The sequence below is a fragment of the Ochotona princeps genome, chromosome 3, assembly GCF_030435755.1.
Source record: "Ochotona princeps isolate mOchPri1 chromosome 3, mOchPri1.hap1, whole genome shotgun sequence".
Taxonomy (NCBI): Eukaryota; Metazoa; Chordata; class Mammalia; order Lagomorpha; family Ochotonidae; genus Ochotona; species Ochotona princeps.
In genome coordinates, this window is record NC_080834.1 from 29,769,034 (window position 1) to 29,795,709 (window position 26,676).

General features: G+C 47.3%; 1 protein-coding gene across 4 annotated transcripts in view; it reads left to right on the top strand.

Annotated features, from left to right (window-relative positions):
- ERG (ETS transcription factor ERG) overlaps positions 1 to 26,676 on the top strand; it is a 231,354-nt gene that overhangs the window by 178,526 nt on the left and 26,152 nt on the right. For all 4 annotated transcript variants that reach the window (XM_058661622.1, XM_058661621.1, XM_058661624.1 and 1 more), the window contains 2 exons: positions 1,012 to 1,229; positions 15,730 to 15,881. In XM_058661622.1, the coding sequence (XP_058517605.1) occupies positions 1,012 to 1,229; positions 15,730 to 15,881 (370 nt within the window). The remainder of the gene's footprint in view (positions 1 to 1,011; positions 1,230 to 15,729; positions 15,882 to 26,676) is intronic.

Consider the following 26,676-nt stretch of genomic DNA (forward strand, 5'->3'; position numbering starts at 1 on the left):
TTCTTAACTACAAAACATGATATGGCTCCATCAGCATTTACTTCTCACTGGTTGATGGCATTTCTGAGGATGGCACAGGTGTGCTGTCACATGCAATGCTTCCTGCATTTGAACCGGATACAAATGCTCTCGCCATAGCTCTGTGCTTGCTGTGCATCCTGCACAGAGCCGACATTTTCAAATCAGTGCTTGGTGCCACTTTGGGCACAGACAGAAGGTAAAGTTCACCCCAGGCTAGCTGCATATACTACTGGAAAAATAAACCCACAGAAAGCCCAGTCACCGGGGGCACATTGTTATTTCGTCTTACCGGGATCATGCAGAGGAGTAAAGATATTAACAGAAAAGGAGCATATAAGAGCTACTGCCTGATCCAGATATTTTCAACCCTTTGGTAGTTGCAGGCATCTGGATAGCTCATAGATTTTTTTTTATTCATTTATCATCCAGATGTTCACCATCATGGAACTGTATTTTGGCTAATAGCTCAGAGTGCAAAAACCCGTGTCCGCATCGATGGTCTCTGGTGCTCCATTTTCCCCTCACTCTTAGAATTCACTTCTTCATCAGCATGTCCTGGGAATGTGGCGATGCTGCCAGATGCTTAGGTGTTAGCCTTTGCATTACTTTTTTCATCTTCATGGCCCTTCTGTACCTTGTCTGCTTGAATTATAGATTGCATTTGTCAAATAATGACACATGCAATTGGATGTCTCTTAAGACCTTTGAAATTCAACTTCCTTGAGTTGAGATTAAAGTGAGTATTATCTGCCGGGCTGCAGTCAAGCCTCGGACTCTTGGAGACCCACTCCAAACTTTGTCTAGGCCGGCAGGTTCCAACTCTCCCAAGCTGCAGGGAAGAAAAGCAGAGCAAGGCACCCTTTTGTTGGGAGAGGTAGAAATGGGGGCCATAAAAATGACCTGAGATGCGATTCTGGTTCGACACAGCTTTGACAGCAGTGACTTGTTGAGATCTGACTGTGTGAAACGTGTGTCTGTCTGGGTGCACAGGAGGCATTGTCTGTCGTGAGCGAGGACCAGTCACTGTTCGAGTGTGCCTACGGGACGCCGCACCTGGCCAAGGCCGAGATGACCGCGTCCTCCTCCGGTGACTACGGCCAGGCCTCCAAGATGAGCCCGCGCGTCCCTCAGCAGGACTGGCTGTCTCAGCCCCCAGCCAGAGTCACCATCAAGATGGAGTGTAACCCTAGCCAGGTGAATGGCTCAAGGTAAGGGTGCCCTGGATCCCACTTCTCCCTTCCCTCCCCTTTTCCCTGGTGGGAGTGGGAGGTGACCCTTTCTGCAAAGGTTGCACCTGTGACATAGGACGACCTGGAGGGGAGGGTGTGCTCTGGGGATTTCTGCTGTGGGTGGAGGTTGTAAAACTGCTGGTTTCTTTACGAAGGACTCTCTTTGAAGAAGTGGTGTCCGATTCTTCTTCCTCTTCCAGGCTTTCGGATCTGTAGGGAGTGTGTACGTCGGTGGAGAGGGGTGGGGAACGTCCACGTATGGCAGTCTTTGTCTTGGAGAGTCATGCTGTCTTGTGCCTTCTATGAAGGCAGAGTGGCAGCTCGTGGCCAGAAAGCATCGTCCCTGAGAGTATTTCCCAAAAGTCCAGTGGAAACTTGGGCTTAGAGCCTAAGGTGTTTCTGTTGTTGTTTTGTTTTGTTTTCTTTGATAGTAAAACAAAAGTACTAGAAATCCATGCATAGCTTTGGCATAATAAGCACCTCTCATGATATTTGAGGACCTTTCGCGTGTGTAGATTTCAACGTAATTTGCACCAAAAAAACTTTTAATTCAGCTTCCATGTGAACTTTTGAAGGTATTCTCAGCGTCCAAGCTTCTGACTCACCTGGTGTTTCTCCCGTTTTCCTCCTGCCTTTTCTGTCTTTGCTGGGCCCTCAGTCCATGCTGTTTGTCCCTCAAAGCAGTGACCCCACAGCCATCTCTCTGCTTACTCCCGTAAGTTTGTCGTAGTACACAGCTGCCACAAAGAAGGTATTTTCAGATGCAGGCTGGTGCCTGGCACCAGGCAAAATTGTAAAAAGTAAAATTAATTTCTGTTGTGATGTGATACAGCTATGTGTCCTGGAGAAGAAATGTGAAATCTCAGGACCGAGGAGAGTACTTGGCTTTAACTGTTGCCTACGTTTCCCAGCTACCCTAGAGTCAGGAGAGTAGCTCCCGTCCCTGACCTTGTCCTATCACCTGCCTAGCCTGCCTGCTGGCCCGTGGGAAGAGCCTGTCCCCACTCCGTAGAAGAGGAACTTCATAAACAAGCGTTTGCCGGCCAACCTAGAGTTACCATTTAGATTTAGAATTTGGATCTAAACCAGCGGTGTCGGGCTCCACACCCAGAATGTTTTTCCACTCCGTTGCAGCTGTAATAGAGCCGCTTTTGTTGCATGCATGTTTTAATGCTAAGTATATTGAAGTGATGTATTTTTGAAAGTGCTGGAAACCATTGCGTCAACTGCTCGTGTGGCAGTAATAAGTGTGCCAAGTCATACTGCCTTGGAAGGGGGAGAGGGGCCACAGCCAGCCCCTGGGGCCAACCAGGTGGGGAGGGAGGAGGAGGAGCCTCTGAGAAGTCAGCTTGCTTCTGCGTCTGTGGTGCTCCTGGAAGCAGGAGGGACTCCCTACTCCCTGCCCTGTTGGATGTCTCCAGGACATGGGTCCTGCACGAGGACTTCCAGGCAGGCACGTCGTGGATCTCAGGGGTGGCACTGATAATCCAGAGCTCTAAAAGGGTCCCACAGAGAACGCTTTCAGAGGGCACGGGTGCCAGTGTCGTAGGAAGTTGATACTTGGATGTCCAAGTTTTGCTGGTGAACCGTATCCAGATTGGCTGTTTCCATAATCACTCACTGACAGCATGGATTTCTGAGACTTCAGACGAATGCAGTGCATTTGTGTCGTCAGGAGTGCAACAGTGGCCCAGACAATGCCTGGGACTCCCGCATGCCATATGAGACTGCCCAGGTGCCAGGGCCAGCGCTGCTGCCGAGGCTAGCTTTCTGCCAGCGAGCACCTAGCAGGGCAGTAGTGAGTGCCCCAGTGGCTCCTGGCACCCACATGTGAGACTGGATTGAGTTCCAGACTCCTTGCTTTGGCCAGGTCCAGCCCCAGCTGCTGCGGGCATTCAGGGAGTAAGCCGCAGTACTCCCTCTCTTCTCACAGGCTCATATTCATGTGCGCCAAGACACGTGGTCTTTAAAAAGTCCACAGAAAATTAAATCATGATGCAAATTTCTACGCTTGGATGTCTAAAAACTTTTGTACACAAATAAACTTACCTTTGCAAAATATTTATTTATTTTTATTTGAAAAGTAGAGTTACAGGGGGAGACAAAGAGAGACCTTCCATGCACTGCTCACTACCCAAATGATCGCAACAACTGGAGTCTGGCCTGCGTGAAGCTGGGAGCTTCTTCCAGGTTTCCATGTGGGTACAGGGGCCCAGGGAGTCTGGCCAAACTCCACTGATTTTCCAGACCATTAGCAGTGAGCTGGATCGTAAGTGGAGCAGCCAGGGCTAAAACCAGGACCCGACTGGGATGCCCGAGCTTCAGGTGGACGCTCAGCCTGCTAAGTCAAGGTATAGACCCACAAATGTATCTTTTAATTCATTTTTTTACAACAGTGTTTGAACATGCCCTGGGACACTTGTCTGTGTGCCTGTGGAGTGAATGGCAATGTTGAGGGTAAGAGGAGAGGGGCTGGGAAGGTATTTCAGGCAAAGGGCACTGAGTTGGCTGCCAACAGTGATTGGCAAAATGAGCCATCACTTGGCTCTTGCATGGAAAGCCTGGCCAGGGCCAGCTCTGGGGAGGCCTGGCGCACCAAGGAGACCAAGAAGGGAGCACCAAGAACATGGTGCTGCAGAGGTAAATGTTTCTCACTGTGGATTCAGTTCACGGGGGAAGCCCAGTACTGTGTCCCTACCTGTGGGCCCAAGATGGCTGTCCGTGGCTGACATCCCCTCCCCCATTGGCTGGACACTGAGGGATGGGTGTGCAGCCTCTCCGGCCTGTGGTAGTTCCCTATGGCCTCAGCAGGTAGCCAAGGATTTCAGCCTCCAAGGCAAGCAGGAGGGTAGCTCGCTCTGGCTCTAGCACAGCCCAGGAAAGGGCTCTGAGAAGGTCTTCCTTCATGTGGCTGAGAAGGTAGGTGCTGGTTTAATGCCCATGATAGTCAGGATCGGGTCAGGCCGAAGCTGGGAGCTCAATCCAGGTCTCCATCATGGGTGACAGGAGCTAGCCAGTTAGACTGCTGCCCAGGGTCTGCTCTCAGGGAAGCTGGAGGCAGGAGCCAGAGCAGGAATTGAGTCCTGACATTCCAGGGTGGATCACAGGAGATCACTGGCCAGGCCCCTCTGCAGCTCTGGTCCAACACTTAGGCCTGAACGTGGCTCTGAAGAACAGGAGGCAGTGTACAGGGTTGCTAGCCTCCTTGCCCGAGTTCAGCAGCTCTAAGTACATTCACCAGCTGTTGTCAGAAGGACCACCCCAGGTGGACATCTGGCAATGCCTACCGGTTACCAGGAGGGGGCACTCCAGGCCTCGAGTGGATGGACCCCTGGGGATGTCACCCGGTTTCCTGCAGTGCACAACTCTGTGTCGCCCAAAGACTAGCTGTGCTAACTGCAGCACTGGGGCCACACTCACTCGGGTCTTACCCAGTGTTGTGTATTGCAGCAGGTTAGGAGGAGCTGACAGACCCGTGATCCTGAGGTGTGTTCTAGTGCGGGGGGCGGGAGGGGAGATGTGGAAAGTCCAGCAGTGGCAGTGAGGAGGGTGTGGTGGACTTGGGCTGCATGGGAAAATGCCCTTGGAAGGACAGTGTTAATCTCTCATCATCCAGCCTGCTTGCTGCGGAGCACAGTACTATGATGGCGTTCATTTTGCAGAGGTGAAGGCCATTGGGTCCCCAAGAGATCTTCCATCCTGCTCAATCCCCGTGTCAGGCCATTTGTCCCATGGTCCATGCTGCTTTGTACTTCCCGAAGGCGTCTTTCTTTAGTTGAGCAGCTCCCCTGGGCTGGCAGGGATGGGGCAGTGAAAAATAAGAAGGAATAATCCTATTCTTTTATCTTGTAATGGGCGTGCAGTCAAAGCACTGATTGGGCTGCTGGGCTTAATCCTTTCCTCTGGGAAAAGTGTTTCAAACAAATGAAAAAGGATTTAGGAAATAGAAAAGACACAAACATCTGATCATTGTCCTGTAGCTTCTTATTCTACCAAACATTCTCTTTCCAAGTGATGGCCCCTAGGTGATGTCTTGTGCCCTGGGTTCAGTGTGGTCCGCACCTTCAGCTGTAGAGAGAAGCGCACCCCAGAATAATGCAGCTCTCTTGGCAAAACAAAGCCTCAGTTGTAGGTGAGGTGGTGGCAGCTTTCTAATTAATTTAGTCTTCGGCTGTGTCAGAGGGCAGGCATGGACTGCGGATAAGAGGCTGCCAGGTGTAAGAGCGGCCTTTCAGGAATGGTGAAAAGAACAGAGCTGCACAGAAGGGGTGCTGGGGGGGCAAAGAGGACTCCCCGTGATTCACCGCTGGGCTCCACTGGCTGCCCGGGCCATAGGCTCTGAAGCAGCTTTTCCACTGCTTCTGATTCAGAAATGAAACATGCCCACAAATTACCCCTGGCGCTGGCCAGACAATCCCCGCCTTGTCTGCACTCCTAAAAATACCTCTGGGGAGGAAGTAGCTCAGTACACGCTGTGAAACCCGATGCGGGGGGCATTTGTGGGATGAGGGCTCCACGTGGGCTCTGGCGACCCCCGGGGAGCAGAGCAGCCGGCCAAGGGCTGTGTTAACACTCGGGTTTGAGCCAGGCCCCACACGTCCCAGGTGCCCATAGCATATACCCCTGGCAAGTCTCCTGCAGGTGACAGTGACCACATGGGCGTCTAGCAGAGAGCTGCTGAAGCAAGTCTGTATTTCTCCCTGGCATTTTCATCTTCAAGGTTTTCTATTCTACATTTGATTTCCAAGATTTGATAATGGAGGACAAGTTCTCCTTAATGTGAAATAATCCATATGTATCTAAAAAGTATTCAGGAGTCAAACGGTCACAGACTGAAGGCTACAGGAGAGTAAACACAGCCCACTTACCCAAGTCAGAGTTGACACAGGTGCAGTTGCATACATACTCGGTGGGGACAGAAGGAACTGCACACACGTGCATGTTGCTGAGCTCACACATACGGTGCTTCACAGTTCGCGTAGCTTATTGATCTGCGTCCTTCCAGCAACCTCAAGGAGGCACTGGTCCTTTCTGTGTAACAGATCGAGTCTCAGGAGGTTAGGTGACTTGCCCAAGATCAACCAAGGTCAACACTGGCTTCCTGATTTCAAGATGTAGGGTTTTCTGTAGTAGTAGATAGCAGGGAAGGAGCTCTTTGTCAAGTTAGGGAGCTCCATTGATAAAATCATTGAGTCCTCCATTTCGCAGACACTAACTGGGCAAATGTAGGGAGAATGATGGAGGTGGCAAGAAGGCCCCAAGGAGGCTCCCAGCGAATGACCCCACAGGTGAGCTTGGGCAGGTGAGTGAGGCAGGAGCCAGGTGGCCAAGGGCAAGTGCACCTGGCTTGAAGGCAGAGGAGTCAGCAAAGACAGACCCAAGAGGAGAGCATGGCAGGGAGATGTGGACTCCAGCCTTTGAAGACAAGGGATGTGCGGATGGGGACAATGGCCTTGGCAGCTCCCACACTGGTTCCCTGGGGAATAAGAACACTGCTGTACCCTTGCGCCATGTCCCTGTCTCTGGTGTGGAGAAATGACACCGTGTACATGTTTGTCAAATGCACGAATTGAGGACTCTGGGAGCTGGGTTGTAGAGGAGAAACTAGGGAGTCTGGACCGGCTGGAGCTCTGTGGGCCTTGGAGGTGATTAAGTGCACGTAGCAGGTTGGATCTGTGTTTGGGAAGCAGGTTATGGAAGTAAGACGAAAGGAGATGTGCTGGGAGAAAGGCCCAGGAAGATGCCAACAGTGTGTGCTGGAGGGCAATGCCAGGTACAGGAGGACTTGGAGAAACCTCAGGGAGAATTGGCTTTGAAGAATGAACAGGGACTCAGGAGGATGGCAGCTGTGCCTCTGCTGGTAGGGAGATGGTGTGGGGTACCAGCCCACCCAGTTCCATGGGCTTGCCATGGGCTCAAAGCCTAGCGCCTCTGCCCCTGGTTCTATAGTGAAAGTGACTCTCAGGTTCCTGTTGGACCAGAGGCGCTCATGCTGCACCCACTGGGGTCACAGGTTGAACAGGGTCCATTCAGTCTGCAGTGATGCCATCCCGGACCATGGCTCTTCATGCTGCTTGTCCTGATAACAGCCAGGCTGTTACCACTTCACCGTGGTCTATTTCCATGATATGGTCCACCCTGTAGGAGGTAGATGCCAAAGTGAGAAAAGTAGGACCAGGGGCCAAGAGTGTTCTGTTATATTTTTTTAAGATTTATTTTATTTTTATTGGAAAGTTGGATATACAGAGAGGAGGAGAAACAGAGAGGAAGATCTTCCATCCAATGATTCACTCCCCAAGTGACCGCAATGGCTGGGGCTGAGCCAATCTGAAGCCAGGAGCCTGGAGCCTTTTTCAGGTCTCCCATGTGGGTGCAGGTGCAGGGTCCCAAGGTCTGGGCTGTCCTAGACTGCTTTCCCAGGCCACAGGCAGAGAGCTGGATGGGAAGCAGGGCTGCCAGGATTAAAACCAGCACCCATATGGGATCCCAGTGGGTGTAAGGCAAGGACTTTGGCCACTAGGCTATCGTGCTGGGCCCCATTTTTTGTTCTTCAATAACCACAGTTCACATTTTAGGATTCCCAGTAGGTTTAAATAAGCAGATCTACCTTAAAGAAAGCTATCACGTTTGACAGGGGCTAATCTAGGCTTTCATCTCTGGACTTTCTTCCACTGAATCATAATGTGATATTGCCCTTGCCATTCCTATTGCCCCGGCTTGTGTCTCATTTTTTGGTTCTCTCTGCCTGAGCCCTGCGTCTGAGTCACATTTACTCCTGCTCTGCACCCTAGGCACAGGGACTTGTTGCCTGACTTCCTGTCACACTTGTATGCATGTGCCTGTCATGTATGTAACATGACAGAAACCTCTGGGTTTCTAGGGGCGTGGAGGAACAAATCATGCTACAAGTAACTGTCAGTTGAAGACACTGATTTTTAAACTAAACTTTCAGGAACTCGTGTAGGTCCAGACAAACACGAGCCATCTTCCAGAGTCCAAGGGTCTCTCTGCCTTGTTCCCACACGGCTGGCTACCCTCCGTGTTCCTGTTGACATTCCTCTAGGACACTCCTTGGGCCATGTTTAGAGAATCCTTACTAGTGAGAAAACAGAGTTGTGCTTTGTGGATGTTGCCGGGGCTTTCCAAGTGAGGGCTCGTGGTAGGCTTAGCATCAAGTACAAGTTGTCCCACCAGTGGCTAGGCACCCTTGGGAAAGTTAGCCAGCCTCTGCGCATTGCATCTGTAAAGCTGCTGCATTTTTCTTAGAATTGTTCTTAGAACTTTTCTTAGAATTAAGTCCTTAGGCAACTGTTTTGTGGTTGTCACAGAGTCCCCTGACACAAACCAGGACAACTGTGACATCGGTAGGCTGTGGAATCCCAGGAGACCACCAAACGCAGTCAATCCTTACTTGGTACATGACTGCATTTACTGTAGGGGCTCATCATGTGCGTGAAATGACCTAATGCCTAATGTTTATCATTTCCTCAGTGTTTTGTCCATCTGCCTGCATTTATTATAAATACATAGGAAGAAATGTGGCACCCTCCGCAAGTCCTGGTTCTGAAGTGAACAGGTGAGGCCCACAATGCTTTGTTTACCCACAATGCAATCGATGATATCAGAGACAGCAGAGAACACCCTACTGTACGTCAGCGGAACTGGTAGTCTAGAATATGAAGACTGTGGTTACCAGAGGGATAGACGCAGACAACCTCGTGTCTGCCAAGATTCTCTGTTTTTTAATTTTAGTAATTTTACATTGTTGTGCGTTGATTTTCCTGAGAGATACAACATAAGGAACTAAAGTCAAGCACACGTTCTGACATGGCTCTTCTCGGCTGGTTTCCTCCTCAGATACTCACGACAGCCCATGCTGGGGCTGACGTCAGAAATCAGGAACTCAGTTCAGAGCCCCGTGTGGTGTGACAGCAACTCATTCACTTGAGCTATCACGTGCTGCCTCCCAAGGCTTGAGTCTCCAGGAAGCTGCAGTCAGAATGAGAGCTGGGTACCACACACGGGCATCTTAACTGGCGTCTCAGCCTAAGGCCCGTCCCTCATCTGTGTGTTGCATTTCTGCTTTGGTCTTTCCATCCTGCAGCACTGGCTGAGGACACACAGTCTTGGGCTGCCTACAAATGAAGCAGCAGAGAGCTGCTTGCCTGGAGTGTCAGCTATGACCCCTGCCACTCCTAGCACCAAGTGGAATGTTCTAGCACCAGGGAGAAGGGTAGATAGAGATCCTGAGAAGGACACTGCTACTGCATCACCCATTTCTGTTCATGAGAAGCCCTGCTTGTCAGCACCAGGGGAAGCTCCATTGCTTTGGAGTCACTGGTTAGTGTCAACTCTCTGACAACTACACCTTGCACTTTGCAAGTGAATGCAATTCTTTGCTTCAGGAATAAAAATCTCAGAAATAAACTGTATCGTCCCGTGAAAGATGTGCGCTGTAAGCTCATCTGATGGGCTGTCCCTACTCCCACTTTATTTCTGCTCCAGTTCTTCGTTCACGGAACATCACTCATTCTGTCTGGTTTTTCTTTTCTTATCTTCTGCATCCAACTTCACAGTGTTTGTGGACTGGTAGGGCACAAAACACCTTCAAAGCTGCCACACAGAACCTAAACAGAACTCACAAGTTGCAGAGGAAAAGTTGTGAACTCCCCGCTCTGGGAAAGTGTTAACCAAAGCCAATGCTTGTTTAGCCAGATAGCTTCCCAACAGCCATGCCTGAGGGCTTGCGAACAGGGCTTCTTCCAACATGCTGATTCTTTAATTCTGGAAGAACTCAGTTAGGCGTCAGACTTGGCCACATGTCTGCCCTCTGACTTTGACTTTAAATTTAGCAACCTTTCCAACTGTTCTCGTGTTTTTGCCAGGTCTTTTTACTGTTCATCCCCAAACTGAGCATCTGTAAATGGTCGTGGTCTCAAATCAACAGAGCTCAATTCTCCAGGACCTAGTACGGATTTGAGACTCAAAGAGTCAGTTTCGCAGGTCAGTGTCTCCAGGGAGATTAAGGCAGGCACCAGCACCCCAGTGTTTCCATCCTGAAGATCTAGGCATCTTGTTCCATCTCTGCGTGTTCCCTTAAGAGACCATGAATGCACAAATGCCATGGTAGAGCAAAAGACTGCTGCAGAGGCGAAAAACACCATGTGGTCCTAGGGGTTCTTCAGGGAGTCCCATGTTGATTTGGTCCATGTCCAGTTCCTTATCATATTCTTCATTTGGGCTTCCTTTCCACCCTCAGGGATGGGTCCTGCCCAGCGGGACGGTCTCCAGTTGTGGACAAAGGGAGCTTTTGGTGGCCTGCCTCTGCTCTGTTTCAGTGCTGCCCTGTGTTGCATAACTGTGTGTGTCACAGATAGGACCAAGACTGAAAACCATGGACTTGAGAATGTGGAGAATACGTGGTGAGGTTTGTGTGGTGTTCTGCACTGTCAAGTCATTTGAATTATGCTTATTTCCTTTTTAAAATATTTATTTATTTATTTATAAGTCAGAGTTAAAGAAAGAAGGGTAGGGAAAGAGAGAGAGAGAATTGCTACCTGCTGAGACTGTGCAGTAGCCCAGTGGTTAAATCCTCTCCTTACATTTGCCAGGATCCCATATGGGCAAAGATTCATGTCCCAGCTGCTCCGCTTCCCATCCAGCTCCCTGCTTGAGGCCTGGGAAAGCAGTAAAGGGTGGCTCAAAGCCTTGGGATCCTGAACCCACGTGGGTGACATAGGGAGGCTCCTGGCTCCTGGCTTTAGATCAGCTCAGCTGCAGCCATTGCGGCCACTTGGTTAGTGAACTGTCAGATGGAGGATCTTTCTCTCTGTATCTTTTCTCTGTATATCTGCCCTTCCAATAATAAAATAAATCTTTTAAAAAAGAATTGCTACCTGTTGATTCACTCTCCAAGTGGTCATGATGACCAGGGCTAACCTAGGACAAAGCCAAGATCCAGGAGCTTCTTCCAGGTCTCCCCCAGGGGCATAGGGTCCTGGGAAATTACAAACTCCTCCTCTGTTTTCCCAGACACATTAGCAGGGAGCTGGATGGAGTGGAGCACCAGGGTCTTGAACCAGCGCCCATGCAGGATTCCCGATGCTGCCGGAGGTATCTTTGTCTTCTGCATCACGATGCTGTCCATAACCCAAATTTATTTTCAGTGAAGGCATTCATTACCCAAACAATAAGGCAGAAACATCTCATATTCTGTAACTGTTTATTTGACAAGCAGCTGTGGCATCTTGGCCTTCTCTCAGGAAAGGCTGCAAAACCTAAGCGAGTACTAAGTCCCCACGTTTCAAGGGATGTGGCAGAAAAGCAACACAGCCCTGTGTTCCCTGCAGTGTCTGGTTCGGATGGAAAACCAAACCATCCGTCTATTGTTTCCCTCCCAGTGGAGACAAGTCAGCCGGAGCATACACCATGATGGTGTCACTGCAGTGGAGCAGGTAAGAGAGCGATTTCTATGGTGACAAGGGACTGAAAATGTGTTTCCTGTTCTCTGAACCAACATCAAGTAAGAAAGGGATGCTTCTGGAAAATTCTTCTCCTTCAGTTGCCCCGTGTTTTCTATGCATGCCTTACTTATCATACACTTGCTACACTAAGGAATGAGGAGTCCCCAGAGTCGGGGCAGTGAGACCCAGAATGAGTGTGCAACAAACACTTTGGGCAGTTATGGGTGCCTTACCCCAATGTGCTTCCCATTCTAGAACATCTGCCCTTTGATGTGTACCAGTGTTCTGGACGCTGAGTGCAGGCTGCCCAGCTTCAAGCCTCCTGCTGTGTCCCTCCTGGCTGGGACCCACAGCCAGTCACTCGTGTTCTCTACTCTCATTAACCCTGTGTGGAGTGGAGATGTTGACAGCAGCTGCTGCACCCGGTAATGCCATGAAGATTGAAAATTGCTAAACTCTCAGAATAGGACTCACACATGCAACGCTCTGCTTTTTTGCTTACAAATTTCAGAGAGAATTGGCAGTGACCGTAATGTGACACTCAAATGACGGACACAGGAATTCCCTTAGAATGACCAAAAACATGGCTCCATTTTGTCTTTCTTTGGACTAAAATTAACTAAAACTGGTGGGGGCGGGTTTCACTATTGTAAAGATGCTACTTTCAAGCCTGGAGTCTGCTGATCTCACTTTGATGTTTACTACAGTGGAAGTTGAAGTGAGAACATTTAGTGAGTTGAAATGCGTTTCATGTAAAATGAAAGCAAGACAACCCTATGGTGCGTTTCTCCTACTCAAACTATTCACATGTCGGGGTGGCATTATGGCTTCATGGGTAAAGTCATTGCTTGTGATGCTGAGATCCTGCACGGGCACACGTCTGTCTCATGGCTGCTCCACTTCTGATCCAGCTCCCTGCTAATGAGCCTGGGAATGCAATGGAAGATGCCCCAAGTGCCTGAACACCTGTTACTCTCATGGGACACCTGGAAGAGGCTCCTGGCTCCTGGCTTCTCCCTATCCCAGCATGGGGGCTTTGTAACCATTTGAGATGTGAACCGACAGATGGGAACCTCTGTCTGTCTCTCCCTTGCTTTCTGTAACTCTGATTTTCAAATAAATCAATGCATCTTTAAAACTGTTCACAGGTATTTTGGGGAAAGATCTGGGGCAATGTGTTCACCTGTCTCATTGCATCTTTATTTGATGAGGAAATCTATTTTAACATCATAGAAAAACTTTGTGATCCACACCCAGTGTGTTTGTCTTCAGATGTGGAAATGGAGCTATAACGAATCAAAAGCAAATCACAATGGGTTGTTCTTCAAGGCTCATGCTGCACAATGTGCCCGGTTTCTGTGGTTGCATACATCTCACTGGCTTTTAGCTCTCTGGATGATACTTGACCTCACTGGCGAAGACAGGGACTAAAAGGGAAGAGCAAATTCACTCATCTAAACAGACTCACCTTGGATGTTTTCATTTTCCTGACCAATTTCTTTCTCCCAAAGGACAAAATTCGTTTCACCGAAATACCCTCCTAATTCCTCTCTGAGACCAAAAATACCAAGACGTGCCCACTTCACTCGAAAACAGATGGAGTTTTCCAAAGGGACAGGAAACTAAGTTGCAAGTGAAGACATTCTGTGTTTTGATGTTAGTATGGGTATTTCAGAGATAAATGTTTGGAGCCAGGAAAATTAACATCATGAGGAAATAATGCATGTGTAGGCAGGGTTGGAAACATTCAGGACCAACTCCATGGGAACTCAGGCTGTTATTATTTTTAAATTTCCTTCGTGTTAGTACAGCTGTTAACATGCATCAAGCAGGCCTGTGTATTTCCAGGTCCATCCACAGACAGTAGCTGCTTCCTCCTCATTGTCAACACTTGACTTCACTGCATGGGTTCCAGGCACATTAGCAAAGGATGCTGAGGGCAGATCCATTTCTCAGCATCTCCAGGAACTGAGCAAGCTTCTTCCAGGGCCCTGGGTCTTTCCTGCCCACACCCCAGCCATGACCTTCAACTTCCTTTATTCCACTCAACCTTGACCCGATTATCAAGAGCACTCCTGGCACAGCTGGCTTGGGCCTTCCCAGCCTTGAAGGTCTGGTGCCTGCCAAGGTTATCACTCCCTGAGATGTAACAAATTCATTGCAGAGCTAGGAAGCAAAGGTTCATGGTAATTAAACCTCCAGCCTGCAACATGGGGAGAGAAATCTAAAATCTAGAGACAGTCAAAATCCCAAAGAGTATGCATTAAGTAGAGCTGGCAAGGCCTTTCTGGACATCTGCCTTTGAAGATGTGTGACTATCTCCCAGCTGTGGCGATACCCCACCTGTGGGTTAGCCACAGAGAAGCCGTTGACATACTTCTTTGCTCTCTGGTGAAGCTGGATTTTTGGATGCTTCCCTACTAGAGATGATTTCACCATGTGTGTAGCTTTCACATTTCATTAAAAATGTTTCCTTGAAACCCCTGTCTTGGGTTGCAACACATTAAGCCTGCACCTGCAAACCAGGGTCTCATGTCTCTGTATCAGGGTGCCTGTTTGAGATTCAGCTGCTCCACTTCTGATCAAGTTCCCTGCTAAGTCTCCTGAGAGGTGACAGAGGATGACCTGAGTATCCCTGAGACCTGGGTGGAGTCCCAGCTTCCTAGCTTTGGCTTAGCCCAGTCCCAGCCATTACAGCTATGTCTGAGAGTAATCCAGTAGAACAAAGATCCCTTTTTGTCTTTCTGTGTCATTTGGACTTTCCAAGAAGTAAAATGAATCTTTAAAAAGAAGTTTTTATTTTCCTGTAAGGTGGATTTGACTTGATAGCACTGATGGTGGCTTATTATTAACAGCACCCTGCTGCCTATTGCCAAGTCAATGACTTCCTTCCCACATCCATTCAGTTACCTTCCCATCCCTTCCCAGGGGGTTCTCTAGGCTACTGGAGCCCACTTTGTGCTACCTACCCCAGTGCCACTCCCCACTGCTCTCTGTCCTTTCTGCTTGTGCCCAAGCTTGGCACATAGTGAGTTTTTAAAGCTCTAGATCGAAAGGGTAGTGACGGGAGTAAAATCCAACACAAGGATTCCCTGCTAAGGTTTTCCAGAGGCCTGTGTTCCAGGAGTGTCCTTGCTGAGAACAGATATGCTTGGGCAGCCCCAGTGTCTGTCTGCTCTGCCTGTTGGCTGTCCCACAGTGAAAACCAAGTGTTCTGTGCCTGTAAGTGTCGCTAGTCAGCTGTGACAGAGCTAGAGCAGGAACCTAGAACACCATCCAGGTCTCCCAGACTGGTGGCAAGAACGCAAGTGCTTGGACTGTCTGCTGCTTTCCCAGGCTTGTAAGCAGGGAGTTGGATTTGAAATGGAGCAGCTGAGACTCTACCCAGTCCTTATATGGGATCTCGGTATTGCAGGTGGTAGCTTTAGGTGCTGCACCACAATACCGGCTCCAGGAGCAGGTTTGACAGGAAGCTTTCAGAGCAGCTGGCCTGAGAAGGAAAAACCATAGCAGGTGGCAGCTTTGCCTGCCACACATAAGCTCTGCCAGTGCTTCTACTGAGTGGGGTCACCACCTCAGGCTGCACAGGCCCCATAACCAAATGCCATAGACAGGGGTGCAGGACTGGATGCACAGAAAGTCAACTCCCACATGCCTAGGGGCTGGAAGTCTACAGCCAGTGTGCCAGCAGGTGCTGTGGCTGCTGAGGGCTCTCCCCCTGGCCAGCCAAAGGATTGGCTGCTTCCTAACCTGGAGCAGAGAGAGAACGAGGTGTCATCTTCTACAACTGTTCTACTCCCATGATAACAGCTGCACCCTAAGGATCTCAGTCAATCCTAATTTCTTCCCAAGGACCCCACCTCCCAGTCCCATCACATGGCAAGTCAGGGCTCCAGCAGAGAAAATGGCAGGCCGACACAGACATTTAGACCACGTGGGCCTTGCACTCACCTTGATCGCAGGAGCTGTGCGTCTGTTGCCGTAGTAACGGGAGTCTCTGTCCTCTTTCCCTCCAGGAACTCCCCCGATGAATGCAGCGTGACCAAAGGCGGGAAGATGGTGGGCAGCCCTGACACCGTGGGTATGAGCTATGGCAGCTACATGGAGGACAAGCACATGCCACCCCCGAACATGACCACAAGCGAGCGCAGAGTCATCGTCCCAGCAGGTCAGACACCCACATGCCCCAGTGTCCCCAGTTAGCAAACCCCGCCTCCCCTGGGAACGGAGCATCACCCAGCATTTGCACACTGTGCAGCGCTGGGTACATCAGCTGCGTAGAGCAGTGCTTGTGAGTGGAAGCCAGCAAGGCTTTTCCATGAGTGGTGAGGTGCTCTGTGGACTCCTGTGAAGTGAGAATAATGATAAACACATGTACTGTTACACATGCACACCCACACGCACAGGAATGTGTGTGCTAGGTTTTAAAAACGTGAGCGAGCGGTGTATGACTCTCTTTATTTTGCCATATAGTAAATAATCACACACACACACGAGGGTACTATAACCTCATGTAACGTGAAGTTAAATGTAAGTGTGGGGGCAGGTGTTTGGCCTGCTAAGGATGTTGGGTGTGATACCTACATCCTTTACTATCAAAGTGCTAGGGTTCTGCTGCCTGATTCCAGCTCGTATCCAGCTTCCTGCCCGTGGCGTCCTTGGGAGGCAGTGATGATGGTTTGAGTGATTAAACAAAAGGGCCTGGATGAGTCCCTGATTCCTGACCCTGGCCTTGGACTAGTCGCGTTTATTGCAGATGTTTCAGGAGTGATGGAAGCACTCTGTCTGTGTCTCAGTTTTAAAGTTTCAAAGAATTTAATTTTGCTTTGATGTAAGAAATTTGAAATCTTTGCGCAGAATTTTCAAAAGACGCATTTTCTGTGGAAATCTATTGTACATGTATTTATTGTACATGTATTTATGCACTTAGTGGAAATCTATATAAGTATTGTACATGTATTTATGCACTTAATGTTTATATATGGGAGTATACATGTATATGTGGAGAAAATACTGAGAATGGTGAAATGCACATACGTGGACCCTTGCACACACACACATGCCTGTAATGAATCTGTGTATGTCTCTAAGAAGTGACTTTTCTGGAGAGAAGTTACTCTTTCTCTGAGATCATATAATGTTAAAAAGCCAGTGTTTTATGACATGTTATTTATAATAGCTGCCTTGTTTTTTAAAAATATTTACTTATTTGAGGAATGGAGCTGGTGAGAAAGAGAGAGATCTTTCACCTGCTGGTTCACTTCCCAAGTGGCCACAGCAGTCAGAGCTGGACCCACCTGAATCCAGGAGCCAGGAGTGCCTCATCTTCCACATGGGTTCAGGGGCCCAAGGGCTACAGATCATCCTCTGTTGACCTCCCAGGCACAGAAGCAAGAAGCTGGCTATAAAGTGGAGCAACCAAGACTCATACTGAGGCCCGTATGCAATTCAGGCGCCACAGGCAGCAGCTTTACCCACTGTCCCCACCTCATTTATTTAAAAAATTTCCTTCTCTGTCATACTAAGAAATTGGAAGCCGTATTTTGTTTTCTCACATGATCATAAACATTAATAGTTGTGGTTCCCACTCACCTGTCACTGGTTCTAAAAACCAGAATAATTCTTTGCCAAAGATGTAATTCAAATCTAGCTCGGAGGTAAATATTCCTAGTATTGCAGGGAAGCATAAAGAATGTGCGATTGGAATAGAGCTAAAGGTAATAGGAAGACTGACCTGGGCCTCCCCGGGAAGATGCACAGCCCAGCAGCCTAGAAGCAAGACCGGTCAGTAGTCAGAAAGCACTCCCTCTCGCTCGGCATTTGGGAAAACATCCTAGAAGCATTAGGACACGTTAACTGGGGAAATGGGGGTCCGTATTGTAATTTCATTGTAATGAAAATAAAACTCAGAGAGATGATAAATTCTCCAGGGGGCACACAGCGAATGGGAGGCCAAGGTGCGAATAGGCTGGCTGCCTTGCTCCCTGCCTGTTGACACTGGATTCTATCTCAAGTCCTGCCACCAGTGGGTTCCCTCCTGTCACTCCAGCCACCTGGTCTCCCTGTGGTTCTTTCTCAGGATCTTAAAGTAGCTGAGACCCTTGGATCCAGGGTATTGCTCACGAGGGGCTTCATTAAGACCCTGTGCCAAAGTCCCCTCCTCAGAAAGACCCTAGCTGGTCACCCCTGTCTGGAATCACTTTCCTCTCAACCCCTGTCTGCTTTATAACGTTAATTCATTTACTTATGTCTGTAATTACATTGTGAATTTATGTGAAATTTTTTGTTTCGTTGTGTTTTCTTTCAATATCATCCTTCCTCAATAACATGTAAGCTCCCGAGTACTCTGTGTTAGGACCAGGCCATGCACAGTGCTTGGCTGTGACAGGTGCCAGTGAGTATTAACCTGGGGAGAAGGGGTGTAAGGTCATCTGTCCCTTGGGTTGCACTTCCCGAGTTGCTCTTCATAGTAAAGGGTGCATGGAGGATATGGGTATAACTTGGATTCTCTCTTGCTCCAAGGATCCTTCAGACCCATCCCTATTGGGTATGACAGCAGACAAATTCACTTCCCCTTTGCCTGGTATGGTTCGCTGGCCCGACATAAGATCCCAATAACTGGGCTTGCGTCACCTCCCAAAGAGGAAAGTTCTGAGCATGGAGGACTCGGGGAAAATGTTTGACCAGAGTTATTAGCTGGGTTTTGCTCTAGGTTCGTCACCACGTGGCTCTCAGCTAACCACATGACAGGTGTAAAAGTATGTTGACTGGCCTCATGCCAAATCTGGAAGTACCTTGCAAGGCTGTCGTAGGAGACACAGGTGGTAGACACCGCGACAGAGGCCAGGGTTTGACCCTGGTAGCTGAGCTGTGTAGCTGGAACTGCACATTCCCCACTGGACCCTAGCTCATGAGTCAGTTCTCACTGGATGGAAGGCAGTGTGCTTGCAAATGTGCCCTGTGCTTGTTCTCCACGTGTGGAAACTAAGCATGAGGATGGGGTGTTCCTGGAGGAGGAGCCAGGCGTGTAGGTGGGAGGGAAAACTCTGGTCCCAGATGCTGCCTGGACACCCACAGGATGTGGAAGAAGCCCAAAGGAAGCCCACCACGCCCACATCATCCTGTGTTCCCCTCGGGTGAGTGTACCCTTTTGTCATGGCAGCTAGGAAGTGTACTAGAGAGCAGTCTGCACTAAAGAGGCTCCACCTGGTTGCTCATGGCATCACCAATGCAGCAAGCAAGTGGTGGATGAGATCATGTCATTCAGAGGCTGCATTTCTGTGATGTCACTGAAGTACTTTGGTGTCATCAAAATGCTTTTCCACCAGGCCAACTTCAAGGATTGCTCTACAGAGTATTTACAGGGCTGCAGGGAGATGTGTGTGGGGGAGAAGCCAAGTGCCAGCTGAGTCAAGTCAGAGAATCCAGCATTTCTTATATGCATTAAGGGCTCATTAAAAGTTGGTGGGATGATAGAAACATGTGTACACAGATTAATATTAAGTTTTGGTGCAAAGGCTGTGCTTTTTCGCCCTTCTCCCCTTCGGGGGGAATGCTCTCTCAGCTGTTCCCTCCTTGGGTTGCTTCATGCCAACACAGGCAGTTATTCGGTTGGCCGTGCTTGCAAGAGACCTTGCTTGTGGCTGATTTTGCAAGTTGTGAGTCTTTCAGTTATTGGTCAAGCTTTTTGTATGTGTGCTCATACACAAAGAGATGAACACACACAGATACACAGCTCATTGCACAATCTGGACAATTTTCCACACCGGCCATGGAGTTGCAGGTGCCGTCTTGGTGCTGGCATTAGGGAGTGAGGCTCCTCACTTTGGGCACCTGTGAGGCACAGAGTGCCACCTGTACTCAGATGGAATTCTGGTTGTGACTGGCTCATGCATTCCCTCTGTGTACACATTGCTTGGCATCCATAAACATAGAGCATAGAGAGAGCTGATTCACTCTCACTCATCACACAGCATTTTCACCATCCATCAGCTACACACGGACCCTTCATGTTCTTCTGTTAATGCGATCCTGATACACACGGACAGGAGAAGAGGGATTGAAGGCACACATGACCTGGGGCTGTTGTCCATGGTCAGATTGGGCCCTCATACTTCTCAGTTTTGAGAAGTGATACCCTCAACTCTGTAAAGAAATCCATAAAATACCACCAAATGAGTGAATCTGTCCTTTGATTAGGTCTATATACGTCCATTTTCCACAACAGGTTTAAGAAAGCTCACATAAATGAACACAAAAGAGCAAGGTAAAAGTCAATGATAAAGTAAGCAAATGAGTAATACGGGCTGAAGTAGAAATTTAACAGAGTGAATCCAGAATTGAGGAGTACATATATATTTAGAAATGCACACACACACACGCGCTTAGTAGTTGGCAGATGGATAGATTAGGGTAAGATGGGATACAGAAGGAAAAGATGGGAGGTAGAAAAATGTCCCTTAATTTGCATTGGGTTACTTCATAATTCATCATAAACTGAGAATGCATCGAGTTTAACATACCTGCTCTACTAATCATCATAGCTTGAACACTTACGCAGGTTTCTCCAACACAAACCCTATTTGATTTTAGTGTGTTGCATGTCTCATGTAATGCAGAGAACAGGATACTGAAAGATAGAAACAGAATCATGAATGCTGTATCCCTGGTCCACAAAAAAATTCCAGTTCCAAAGCCTGGAGGACTGTTTGTGCTGAATATGCATCACTTTGCTATCATCACTGACAGCTCACTGTTGGGCTGGGGCCATCTGCATGTATATAACTAAACCAAGGGAAGACTCAACCCATCAGTAGAAAGGAGCTTTGTCATAAAGATTCTCTCTTCCAGTGTATTTTTGCTAGCCTGACATTGCTTGAAAATATAAATTATGTGGAGATCATGTTTAGGCACGCAGGAAGAGTCGGGATCATTAAAGACACACGTTGCACTATGATGGCTGAGAAAGCCACTGGTCTCCATTTGTTTGGTGTTAGCTCTAAGTCTTAGTCTGCCAGATCGGGTCAAGGTCACAGAAGCTGTGTTTCCATCTTCCAACCACCGCCAGATACAGCAAGGTACAACTCAGGAATCTGACTTTGAGGTGTTTCCTTGAAGTTCTGCCTCTCCAAGGCTGTGGACATAGATCAGTGTCTGGAAACAGTGGGTTTCCATCAGAACTAATAGTGTTCAATAGGACGTAAGTTTCAGGGTGACTCCTAAAACATCTGCCACCAGCTGGCGTCCTGATGAAAAGTTGTAGTGGTTATTGTTGCCTTTGAGGACTCGAGATGTACAACAAACATGCTGATTAAGTGGACTAACAAAGAGGAAATGGAGTCTTCATCTGCTTTGGTTAAAAGTTGCAAACGCTGACCAAAATGCAGCAGGAGCTCTGGTCTTAGCATAAGATTTTTGGAAAGTGGTTTTTTTTGTTTGTTTTGTTTTGTTGTTGCTGTTTTAATTTATTCTGTAAAATCTGTGATAGAGTGCTAAGCTTTCACAACAGTCGTAGTACTGTTTTTACAATCATCCTCTTTGAGGACAAGGACAGGTCCTTGCAATAGTCAGGAATCTCAGCCCCAGCTGTTGTTCTACTTGCTCGTTTTCTGCTGAGCATTTGCTACGTTCTCATCAGCATAAGTAATGACTGCATGAGACTGACAGTGCCTCTTCTTGGCCTGAGCTGAGGCTCACTCAGATCCTTCATGCTTGTTTTCTTCTCCCTGTGGACTGCCGTTCTTGTCCTAGTCACTGAGGGGTCACTGAGGTAAGACCCACCCACATAAACCAAATAGTGACATGAAGGGAAGTGAGCACCAAGGGTTCAGATGAGTGATTCGCTTGGACATCAGTATGACTAAGAGAATCTAGGAAGGCTTCCTGGGCACTGTCACAATGTGATTTCCAAACGCATCCTTTTGGATCTTCACCATTGTCCCCTGGTCACACTGTGGTGCGCACTGGCTGCATCTTCTTGTGTCCTTGTGTCTTTGTCTGTTCCTGATGCTGGGATGCCTTTCATCCCATTTTTTCCTGACAAATCCTTCTCATTCTCCAAGGGATTTTAGAAATCCTTAAGCCTCTAACAAATCAGCTGTCTCTCTTCACACCTCACCAGGTATTTTATTACCACACTCAAGTATGTTACAGATTATATTCACTAATGCACCTGTGGACATATTCAAGTGGATACATCATTGAATTCCATAAAGGGGCTGACTAAACTACTGATAAACACATGATGCCAGCTACTGATCAAACAGAAGTTAGGAGTGAAGTATTAAGGCATACAGATTAAAAATCAAGAGCTTATGAAGAAAAAATATAGTCATTTTGACCACAGCATGGGCCCAGTTGCTATAGCTAAGTTTTCAGGATGGTGGTGAGCTTCCTGATAGCTGAATTTTTAAAGAAAGGATTTAGGGAAATAATTCCAGTTTTGAAAAAGAAGCTTCCCAGGAAAGGCAATGTTTTTTCATCATGGGGTCCTGGATGCAGGACTCCTAGACCTTCCCTGGAAGCTCTGGTGAGGTTGTGACCCTGCCCACTGTCCTGGCGGAGTCCTGGTACTGTGTTTCCACAGCACAGTCTTTGTAATGAACTCTGTGAGCACTGTGTGAGGTGCATTCCAGAGCATCTCAGCCGTGGGCTGATGCAAGTGTGAACCTCTGTGTTTGAATCTTACTGGCATTACACACTGAGAAGCCTGTTTATTCTATTAGATGTACTCTGCCAGAGGTTGTGGTGGTGGAGTCTTTTGCTTTCTTAATCACCCAAGCATTGAACACCTTGCATGTCTCCAAGTAAGAGATTCGATGAGAACACCTACAACTGCTGTGTGGAACTGCAGCTTGGTGATCCGGTTTCAGCATCTCCCCTATAAACATAGGAAAATGCACACTTGGAGAAGGGAAGTGGCTCTTCCTGGAAAACACACACACATAGTTGGCTAAGACCAGGACCAGTTGTAAGGTCTGATACAATCCTGTTGTGAAACTGAAAAAATATTCCTCTTTCCTTGTCACACTGCACACATTCCCAGGGATTCTTTCACTGTGTCGGCATTACAGATGTGTTCTTCACGTTTTTGTCTAAGCTTCTGTTATGCTAAGCCATACCGCTGAACAGCTAAACCAAACTGCAGTGGTAATGTCCGACTTAGTTATGTTTATAAACAGATCAGCTGGATAGTGGTTGAGGGAACTGGATTACATTTGAGACTGGAATCATTAAAAGAAAAGTGATGACAGCTATCATATCCACTGAGTATATAACATGATTATGTATCTGGACGTGCAGTTTACAGCAAAGGTATTATCCCCTTGAAGTCCCACAGCCACTCTATGATGTCAGTGTTATTAATTTTCACTTTACAGATATAAATGCCAAGAATCAGCAAGCTAAGAGATATTTTAGTCAGCATGTTGCATATATTAGCCCTGTTCTACAAGACTCCAAAGTTGGAGTTCTATTCCTATGTTGCCAGGGAGGACTAATTGGAAGATAGAAGTGTCAAGTTATTAGGGAGATCTTGCAAAGACCTCTTCAGGGAAGACTTGAATAAAGAAGGGAGGGGCAGAGGGAATGTTCACACGAATCTGCTCTGATCTCAGGGCTAGCCTTTACATTCCCACAACAGTGATGGTGATGATGATGATTGTTCTTAGCCAGAGAGAAGAACGGAACTGAAAACCAGCTTTCCTTTAGTGTGAATGATGATGCTTCTGGGAGATCCACAAGGCCTGGAGTGTTGGGTGGAGACAGTTCCTAGGCAGCCTGAACTGCCTTTCCCAGCTCTGCAATTTAAGCAGTGACTTCACCTTGCCGTTCCTTAGATTTTTGTCATTAAAATAATGATAACAACTGAGGTTGCCTATCCCTTTTCCGAAGTTCTTGGGAACAGGGTCAGATTGGGGGGTGGAGGGTGGGGTATTTTCATTTACATAATAAGACTTCTTGGTGATAGAAGCCAAGTTTAAAAGTAAAATTCACCTGTTTCATGCACTGCTCACACACATCATCTGAAGGTCATTTTAGACAGTATGCTGGGTGCACTTGTGTTTTGATGGAGATCTGAAGAGATATGAAATTCGGTGTGAACTTTTCCACTTGTGATCTCATGTTGGTGCTCAGAAAAGGGTAGATTTTGAAGCATGTCTGAGTTTGGATCTTCAGAAAAGGAAAGCTAAAGGAGTAGTGTCTAATTCAGAGGGTGATATATGGAAAACAACACTTCAAAAATATTACAGATATTGTTTTATATTTTAGTTTCACACTTGGGCAGGAGTATTGAACTTGAGCTACTGACTAGCAAGTGTAGATGTCTGCTACAGCTTGAATTATGCTTCCCTCTGAAAGATGTGCCGACATCCTGATTGCTAGTACGTTGGACAGTGAACTTATTTGACAATAGTCTGCAGATTAATCAAGTAAGCATGAGGTCAGTAGGGTAGGGGTAGGACTAAGATAATGACAACAAGGAGAAATTTGAACAGAATCTTAAACACGCACACACACACAGTGTGATGTGAGAACCCAGAGAGATTCTTGTTGAGATAGAGACGCAGCTGGAAGCCAAGAAAGAAACTGTATAGTAGTCTGGATGACAGTGACATAGAACATCCTTGCAATCGGCTGGGCTCATAACCTTTGGTCTTCCTGCCACTGACGCATCTGGTTTGTTGGGCTCCAACACATGTTTTGATTGGTTAATCTGAAAGGTGGAGGTAAAGAGAGAAGGAGAGGCAGAGACTGAGATCTTCCATGAAGTGATGCACTCCTCAAACAGCTGTGGTGACTGGAGCTAAGCCAGTCAAAAGCCAAGAGCCAGGAAATTCTGCTAGCTTGCCAATGTGAATGGTAAGTGAAAAAAACATGTAGACCATCTTCTGCTGTTTTCCCAGGTGCATTAGCAGAGAGATAAACCGGAAGTGGAACAGCCAAAACTCTAACTGGCACCCACATAGGATGCCACCTTGCAAGCATCAGTGTAACTTCCCTGCACTACAATGCCAGCCACTCTGATTGCACAATTTTTGACATACTGACTTCCCAGTTCATGCTTGAGTCAAGTATATCATTTCAGAGTAATGCACACCTTTAGTTTTCTTTGTTGTTATATTGTTGTGGTGGTGTTTAAAACAAGGGGGTGGATGAGAATCCCCAAAGATGCCTATGGAGCAAAGAGAGTGATAAACCAAGGACACAGTTTAAGAGACATATAAACATTTGAAGACAGAAAGGGAAAAAGAAAGAAAACCCAAGTTGGGAGATACCTTTCTGAGGGACAAGGCATTCCATTCATAAAGCATGCTGAGCACAAGCACGGCCAATGTGGAACAATTCAGGGAAGGAAGCAAAATAACAACAAAGAAAAACCAAGTCTGCACCACCCAAAAACCATTTGGCTCAAGAAGAGTTGAGAACCACGCATCCATATAGGTGATTGCTCATCTGTCATAATGTCAAAGATAAGTTTGGAACCAAACAAAAAGAATGCAGTCATGCATTTTAAAAACAAAATTGTAGATTCTCAAGCAAATGAATGACGGGCTTCCATTTCTTAGATTTTTTTTTTACCCTTTTGGAGGGTGCTGCACAGGTTGTAGGTATAGTTTTTTTGACAGTTGACCACTTAAATGACATTGTAAGTGAAGTAGAGCACGCATGAGCCAATTTTGTGGCTGCATTAAAAATGGACATTCAAATATTCAAAATAAATGGATAAAAAGTATGCAGAGATGACTCCTGGTGCTTATAAAATAGGGAACTTAGGAGGACCTCAAAGAAAACATTTCCCTTATAAAACACCTGGAAATGTTGCATAGTTTTAGCACCTTTTTAAAAGTATAGCTGAACCTGAAAGACAGTCACTGGCCTTCTGATTTTTTTAAAGATTTATTTATTTGTATTGGAAAGGCAGATATACAGAGGGGAGGAGAGACAGAGAGGAAGATCTTCCATCCGATGATTCACTCCCCAAGTGACCGCAACAGCCAGGACTGCACTGATCCAAAGCCGGGAGCCAGAAACCTCTTCCAGGTCCCCCACGTGGGTGCAGGGTCCCAAGGCTTTGGGCCGTCCTCCACTGCTTTCCCAGGCCACAAGCAAGGAGCTGGATGGGAAGTGGGGCTGCTGGAATTAGAATTGGTGCCCATATGGGATCCTAGTGGGTGTAAAGCAAGGACTTCAGCCACTAGGCTGTTGTGCCAGGCCCCAGTGGCCTTCTTTTACAGTGAGGAGGGTGCTGAGGACAAAGCAGTACAAGCCCTGTGGTTGAGACCTGGTTGTCCTGAGTGATATGGATGGGAAGTGGGTGCTCAAGGGCCTGCAGTGAAAATATTTGTGTTTTAAAGGTTAATGAAGGTCAGGTGACAAGGTCTCGGGTTTGGACAGAGTCAAGAGTTACATCTGAGCCCTCCCATTGCATTCCACACATGGGATAGGTGGTGATGTTGGGCATCTGGCAAGAGTAATTGCTGAAATTTTATAGTGACATGTCTGCTCCAGGCTGCAGCTAAGGCACAGTAGTGGCGCTAAAACTGTGCACCATTTCCAGGTGTTTTATAAAGTAGATCCATAACTCATTTTTTTAAAAAAGCTAAAACAGTGAGAAGCAACCTACCTTGACCAAGAGTCAGCATCGGTGATGAACATGACTGAACCCACAAGAATTTTAGATAATCTTGGTGAGAGAAAAAGAAATATAAAGATTAAAGCATGCAAAACTTTAATACTGTTTTGTTAAATGTTTTATCAGACTTTAATAATTCATGAGATTTCTAACGTTTTAAGCAGGGAACAATAAAGAAAGGAACAAGACATGGAAATGTACAAGTAATTTTTAAGAGGTAGCAACAGAAATAGAACCACAACAGGGTAATATTAACAAAACTCTAAAGATAGGTTGAATGGCTCATTGGAAGACATTGTAGTGTGAATAAAAGGTAGAAATGAGAGGT